This window comes from Phalaenopsis equestris, unplaced genomic scaffold, assembly GCF_001263595.1.
Source record: "Phalaenopsis equestris unplaced genomic scaffold, ASM126359v1 Scaffold000700, whole genome shotgun sequence".
Lineage (NCBI taxonomy): Eukaryota > Viridiplantae > Streptophyta > Magnoliopsida > Asparagales > Orchidaceae > Phalaenopsis > Phalaenopsis equestris.
The window spans coordinates 254,725-262,803 of record NW_018165140.1 but is presented as its reverse complement, the minus strand read 5'-3'; the positions used below and the strand labels follow the sequence as shown (position 1 = coordinate 262,803).

General features: G+C 34.7%; 1 protein-coding gene across 1 annotated transcript in view; it reads left to right on the top strand.

Annotated features, from left to right (window-relative positions):
• Positions 1-8,079, top strand: part of LOC110030317 (transportin-1) — a gene marked incomplete at its 5' end in the record, with an annotated part of 105,460 nt that overhangs the window by 38,282 nt on the left and 59,099 nt on the right. The window contains 5 exon segments of the mRNA XM_020732977.1: positions 3,977-4,105; positions 4,170-4,244; positions 4,886-4,957; positions 5,055-5,165; positions 5,553-5,636. Of these exon segments, the coding sequence (XP_020588636.1) occupies positions 3,977-4,105; positions 4,170-4,244; positions 4,886-4,957; positions 5,055-5,165; positions 5,553-5,636 (471 nt within the window).

The window sequence follows — 8,079 nt, the reverse complement described above, 5'->3', positions numbered from 1 at the left end:
CCTTGGCTGCAATTCAACCCGATGCCCGCTGCATAGTATCTGAAATCTCTCGATTCCATCTGTTGACAGCCGGTTAAGTTTATATTTTTTTACACTTGTTTTATTTATTTCCAAAAGGAGTATGGCAGGGTGCTCTTGTGGAACCATTAATCTGAGAACATTGGTTGTTATATTTGCAAAAATCTGAAACTTTTTGGTGGCGTATTTGCAAAACCTGAAGCATTTGTGGTGTTATATTTGCAAAACCTGAAGCATTCAAGTGTTATATTTGCAAAAATCTGAAACTTTTTGGTGACGTATTTGCAAAACCTGAAACCTTTGATTGTTGTATTTGCAAAAATCTAAAATATTTGCGGGGCTTGTTAGCAAAATCTGAAGCATATGAGTGTTATCTTTGCAAAAATCTGAGAGCATTGGTTGGCCTATTTGCGAAAATCTGAAACGCATGATAGATGGGATGTTGATTTGAGGCGCTATGTTCATTCCCTATTATTACTACGTGTTTTCCCACTTGTTGAGACTCGATTTTAACTCTTTGGAGCTGGATAAATGCTAAAAATATTTCTCTGTTTTCACCATGTTGGATTTGTATCTCATTATAAACTTTTGATGAAGGATGTGATTAAATTATTTTTGACATATGTATGTTTTTCTAGAAGGCTAGGGAATTACTTCTTCCATTAATTAGTGTTTCTTCTTTTATGAAATATAAAAGGGTTGTACAATTTCATTTGGAGAAAATATAGGGTTGATGTAAATTTGATTTATGAAGAGATTTGGAAATTCATGAAAATGTCACGCGTTGATAAAAAAATGAGAAAATAATATCTTTCTTAAATTGATTCAAGGCTCTTGAAGCTTCATTTTGGGATTCATATCAAACTTGATTTATAAAAGGGTTTGGAAATCCATAAAAGTGCCACTTTGAAAGAATATCCTTCTTGGGATTGATCCGATTATTTTACTTTTTTTTTTTGACGAATTTAATAATTTTAGACCGATACATTCATAATTTTATTTTAAGCTTCATTGATTTAGCTTGGTTTTAAAAATGGATCGGTCTCCTTTTCGTTCGTTTTGTTTTGTTTTTTTTTTAAACGGTTAAGTTAAAAATGAGAATTTCCGATTTAATTATATTCAGAAATGATTCACAGCCTTAAGGGAAAGAAAAAAGGAAGAGAAAATTTAAAAATAAGATTTGGATCTTCGAGATGATAAAACCTAAAAGGGGATAGAATATTGAACCATCTACCGTTTCTTTTTGCATATGAAAGATAAAACTGTAAATTGGAAGAATATTTAGGAGTTGGAAGAAAGTAAGAGCTTAGATAACAATTAAGGACATTGATTGGAAAAATTAGTAGACCTGCACTTAGGTCCTTTAAGTTTGGAATAAACCTACATTTAATTGTCCTAATTAGATTTGAATCACACTTCACAACTTTTTTGCCAAAGTTATAGGTTTATCCCTTAGGTTTTAGGAGTCTGATGGTGAGTTAAGCTTAACCTAAAGATGTCTGAGGGTTAGTTTTAAGGCACTTAGTTGAGGTTAGACACTTTAAGACACTTCAAGTTTAAACTAAAGTGTAGGTTTCCTAGATCTTAGGAGCACATGACTGATTTAATTAAATCAAATAATGAAATTCTTACCTTAACTTGACCAAAACTGAAACCCAATGCTCCGAAATTTGAGTTTTTCCTACACTCAAATCCTCTTGGCAATTGGGGACATTCCAATATCACATATAAATTTCCTATTCTTGGTCCTTTATATGTGATGTTGTATTTTATTTTATTTGTTTGTCTTTTTCCTATGATTTACCTGTTTCTGTTAAGTCTTTTTTAGGTCATACTTTTCTCTTTTACACAGCGCATAATAGCTAAATTTAAAGGAGCAATGAACCTCTCAGGTGTACAGGTTTAATTTATATTACAACATTTTATTTTAAAGCATGTTATATTATTTTCATAGCCTGTTATACTGCTTCCCCAACATGTTATACTACTCTTTATAGCACGTTATGCTTTTCTTTCAGCATGTTATATTGTCTTTTCTCTTTACTGTACAGTGCATTGTTACTTTTCTTTCACACTGCATGCTTAGTTACTTTGATACACTATGTCTTAGTTTAGGATGACCTAGTGGTTAGGAGCATTTTCAAAACTAAAACTAAACCAGGAGGTGCTACTACGAAGAGTTTGGAGCGAACATCGTGGGCAGCGCTACGAGGAACGATTTCCAGGTGGATCTACAACAACAAAACATCTTCACATCACATGAACACATTCACATCATACTATATACCTTTTTTAGTTTAAATAACAACCCATAGGATCACTCCTTAGGCTTTTTGTACAACTTTGTTTTACAATTATAAGTCCTAACGCTTTAGGATTCCGAGGTTACCGTGCGGTACGGTGTAAATCCTCTTATCTTTTTAGGCTATTTGCACAGTCTGATATTGTGTAAACATAAGTCCTAAATCATAAGTAATTTGCATAATTGAAATATCAAATTAAATTATTTCAAAAGACATAAAACCGAACATTAGGATAGTTGGGAGTTCACCGGGGTTTTCCCCAGATCTGTGATATCCCCTACTTTTCTTCTTTTTGGATTCCTTAAATAACTGTTCCTATTTTGAGTCATTCCCATTTGATTTTCTCATGTCCAATCGTGAAAACCTAAACTTTGAAATCTTGAAAACAAAACCACCTGATCTTAATCGAGAGTTTTCTTAAGTGATTTCGATCATTTAAGATGTAATTAACTATAGGGGCTTGCCTCTATAGGGAACCAGGAACCCAGATAAAATAAACCCTATTTAATTTTTTATGTTAGGTAGGGGAACTTGTTGGCCTTTTTATAAAAATATTTCGCAGACTAATATGGATGTCACAAATTCTATAGTCTGGGTGATTGAATCCCTGTTACAAGTGATATATTTATTCTTCGGGATAAGTGTATTACCTGTAGTATTATATTCAATCATCTAAACTATTTAAATGCGAGACCCGTTTGGTCTCACCTATTTTAAAATTAAAATATTACATTTAAAAAATCAAAAAGGTTATATTCATATTTAAATTATTTTCAAAATCACAAAATCATCACTTTTTCAAACCACGAAGTTAAAAAAAAACGAAAACGGCCGACACATACCCAGTACTTATGTTGTTGTTCCGTTTACACATCTACGTTCTCCCTTTCTTCCTTTGTGTTGGTTGCATTTTTGGCATCTCGGTGCCATAGGTGATCTCATCGATCTTATGATATAATATGCAGTAAATAGCTTCTGATCATCAATTAACCTCTCACTTCCCTAACAATCTTACCCATCACTCTTTACAATTTTTTTCTTGCTTTTAGACTTAGCTTAGATTTATAATCGTATTTTGTCTTGCTATCATTTGCTACGGTTCTATTTGTTTTCTGTGTGCGTCTTTCACCAGTTGCTATGTTGCTTTTGCCCTCTTATCATTTGGGATTTCACATACTTCTCATTTTGATTTGTTTTGTTTCTTGCTCTGCTGTACAAGCATTTGGCACCGTGGCACTGCCTGGTACCTTGAGGAAAAAAGTTCAGTCACTCTCTTTTATTTTTGTACAGCTCCAAACGCCAATCTTTTTCTTATCACCACGGTGTTCAGCATGATGGTTGAACAACCCGGCACTTAAAAACACATTTGATCACCATTTTCTGATTTTTTTTATCATTTGGCATTTACATCAGGTTTGGTTGTTGGAGTTTCTACTTTATAATTTTAGAAGGTTTCAGTTATGCAATATCCCGTTTATGCTACACGTCTTCTTGTAATTAGGAGATCAATTGGAGGCTGGACCTAAATTTATTGCATTATCTATAATTTTTTTCTGGGGAAAAATTTGTGGGCAATTGTGTTAGAAGGTTTAATGTTTATAAATTTAAATAAGGAATATAAAGATTTCAGGATTAACATTATTTTGCTTATGCAGGGCATTGTTCAACAACAGAAAGGTCATGAACAATTCGATGAAGTTCTCATGGGTCTACTTCACAGAATACTGGATTCTAATAAGCGAGTGCAGGAGGCTGCATGTTCAGCTTTTGCAACTCTTGAAGAGGTCACATTATTGCTGTTTGTAAATTTTTTCCTGTTTGTATCTGAACCATTGTTTTAATTAATAGGAGGCTGCTGAAGAATTGGCACCACGATTGGAGGTCATTTTACAGCACCTCTTATGTGCCTTTGGCAAGTATCAGGTTTGTGTGAAACCATTTAGATATCCTAATGGATAGATGCTTGTAAAAGGATTTTATTGCCTGGCAACGGATTTCAGGATATTCATTTTCTGTGGATAGTTTTCAGTTAAATAAAAGGGTAGTTGATAATTTGGATTGGATACAAGTTGCTTTATTTAACATTTCAAAACCATAATAATATGTTTTAAATGTCATCAATTTATTAGTGTAGTTTATTTTGGTTATGTTTATTGGATTTACTATTTGTTTTATCTTATATGCTTTTGACTATTTGTTGGCAGTTGATGTAAAATAATTTTCATGCGCATGAATATATAAATGCTTTTGTGCGCGTTTGCATATCTTCAAGCATGATTGAATCCTTATATACGTAATTTATGCTTTCATAGGTGTGTGGGTATATGAGTTGAGTGTGTGAGCATTTTTCAATGCATCTATTTTCTGCTTTTACTAGAGCTTGTGAAATCCCCATTCTATATTGAATTGTATCTCTCTGCATCTAATGTGTCTATGCTTCATGGATAAAAATATAAGTTTCTTTCAGACAGAGATTGCCTTTCATGTTGATTGTGAACTGGCCTATCTAATGTTGAATTTTTTCCTCTCGCACACCTATTAACATCCAAATTTTCTCAAAGCAGAGGCGTAATCTCCGAATTGTTTATGATGCTATTGGAACTCTAGCTGATGCTGTTGGAGGAGAGCTAAATCAGGTATTGCTATCCTTTATTTTTTAATTTTAAAAAACTGACCTTTCACAGGGGCCTGCAGTCATAACATGGCGAGTAATTTATGTTTATTGATTTGCAGCCAAAATATCTTGATATCCTGATGCCACCATTAATTGCAAAGTGGCAACAACTTTCAAATTCAGACAAAGATCTATTTCCATTATTGGAATGCTTTACTTCCATAGCACAAGTATTTTTTTTCCTTCAAAATCTTTCTTTATTCAACAGTTCTGATCTCTTAATGCATTACCTTCGTTATTTTCATTGATTTAAAAAGGTAAAAAATTGTGCTACTGAATGTTGTGAGGGTGATGATGTGTGTGTGTGCGTATGTGTTGGTTGGGAGGGTTTTGCACTGTTGTTGGTGAAGGTTTGAGCGTGACATTTTTTAAGCTTGAGGTGCTTAGCATGTCACAAAATGGATTCCTACTTATTTTATGAAAACATTCCTTCAGTGTATATCCCCCCACTTTTTTTAAACACTCTTCTAGCTCTTTCAGTTTTTTGATGAATTCCTATGTTTATTGTCCTTCTTATAGCTAACTTGGATTTTAATTCTTACTCTCGTATTTTTAAGGCTCTAGGACCAGGTTTTGCCCAGTTTGCTGAACCTGTATATCATAGGTGCATTAATCTAATTCAGACTCAGCTATTGGCAAAGGTGATTTACTACATTATGAAAACAGTTTAAATAGATTTGACTATGTAGTTTCTTTATTTCTATGCAACATCTTTACCGTACTGTGTTTTTGTGAGTTTCCATATTTTGTGTGCTTTTTCTTCATACGCTTGAGCTTTTTCTTATTTCTAGAAAAAAGAAAATATCTTGTAAAGCATAATTTCATCAAAGTTATTTTCATTGAAGTTATTTTCAAGCATGCTTCATCAATTACAATTCAAGTCATCTTAAGTGCATTCTAGCCACAATTTCTTCTTTTTCTTGAAATATTTCAAATGGTTTGTTCAATTGCATGTATCACCTGAGTAAAATAATGAAATTAAAGGGTTTTTATTTTGTTGGTGTTTGTTTTGAAATAAGTCAAATACGAACGTCTATTTTGATGAAATTGGAGCTAGCCAATTGGTGATTTCAAAATGCAGTAAAAACTTGCGGCCTGTGACATTTACCACCAAACATTGCGTTATGCTGGCCCAGCCTAGGGTGTGGAATCCCAAAGTCCCATCGGAGGTGATCTTAGCTCCCGGGTGCGGCCTGTTAAGCTCATAATCAAGTATGCGGGGAGAGGAATTGGGGGAAATGTTTGAATGTGTTTCGAGGGGAATGTTTGAATTTATTTTGGTGGTGTTTTATTAGAGTGAATCACATAGGGTTTGTTTTTTATGTTTGAATTCCTGCAATTTTCTCGTCTTCTAGTTTCTTGCGGGGTCTAGGGTTTGTGGAGAGTCAATTTACCTCTTGAATTTTATATCACCCATTCTTTTTTGTTTGTTTGCTTGGAGATTAAGCAAATTAGCCCTATTATGAGTTTTCTTACATAATATCTGTAATTTGTTTGCTGCCTTTAGCTTTGCTTCGTGTAACATTGCCACCACTAGCTAAGCCTCCTTTGTTGCTTGCTTAGTCGTTGCTCGCTCATGGCCCACCATTGTCACCTTCCTGCATTGCCACCATTGCTAGCCGCACTTTGCTTGCCTTCATCGTTGCTTAGCCATTGCTGGCGGTCATCCTTGCTTGCCCATTACCACCGATCACCACCCACACATTGCCTCTTAGGGTTTATTTGGGGCAGTTGCAGCTTATCAGCTGCAGCTTAGCTGCCCAGGAAGCTGTTGCTGGGAAGCTGTTGCTGGGAAGTTGGCTGCCTGTTTATTTTAGCTGCTTGAAAATAGTTTTCTGACAGCTGTTTTTCGACAAATGACCATTCTACTCCTATTAAGTAATACTATTTATATCATAACTGTCATTATCATATATTTGATACTTCAGAAATATAAATTCACTACAGAAAAATACAAATATTTAGATACTCGACTCACTTAATAGCGAGTACCAAGAGTGTCAAAAAAGTAAAAAACTATTAAAATTACAATTAATATAATGATTATATTGTTCTTAACATGCATACGGTGTATGGCCATTGCTACATTGCCCTCCAGTGATGACATCCATCCCCGATCACCGTCAGTAGTGGAATCTGCTTGACTGTCTACGCACCGGAAGAAACTGCACTGCTCTGCGATGATTCGCAAGCAGCTGTAGAACTGTTTACCGGAGCTATGAGCCCGACGTGATGTCAGTAAGGAAGTTTATAGTCCGCAGTGACAGCAATCGTCGGGATGTCCCTGAAATCCTTGAAATCATCTTTCTTGAATGCTGCAAAAGACAATGAATTGACTTTTCTAAAAGAAATAATTGAAGCAACAATATAAAATATAAAGTACAAATGCCTTTGAATAAAGGAACTTTGAATGCTCAATATCCATTATGAATGTTAACAATATTCTGACAAATAAAATGAATTTCACATATAACTGAATAAATTACAAATAGTCCAATCAACCTCATACCAACACATCAGTGATTTGCTCTCTTAGCTCTACCATTTCGCTGGCACCTTCCCCTTTTGTTGTAAATATAAGGGAAGGATCATTCTTAAATCGGGACAGGGAATACACGAGGTGGTGCTCAAATGCTTCTGAAGGTACATGCTCCTGATCCTCGTTGGCCTTGCGAAAGTCAATGTCGTTGCGGGAAGGATGCCACTGAATACAATTGTGCAGAGTTATCGTGACAATGACAATTTGTTTGGGAAATGGGTAAGATGACATATCACAGAGTATAAACTATTTCTTCTTCCAAATATCGAAAGTCTTCTCTTTGACACCGTGTAAGGTGGAATGTCTTTTATTAAACAACTTCTTTCTGCCATGTGTGACATTGCTGATTCGATTAAAATCTGGTATGTGATATCTCATGTCAGGAAAGGGCCTAAGATAACCTCACTGTAATAGATATCCAACATCCACCAAGTAATATTTGCCTGTAATGTTTTGCACAATTAGTACGAAGCTTAAAATGAATCAACTAAGTATTTGAGGCACGAGCATACCATGAGGTGGATGTGAGAAGTTGTATTCGGCAT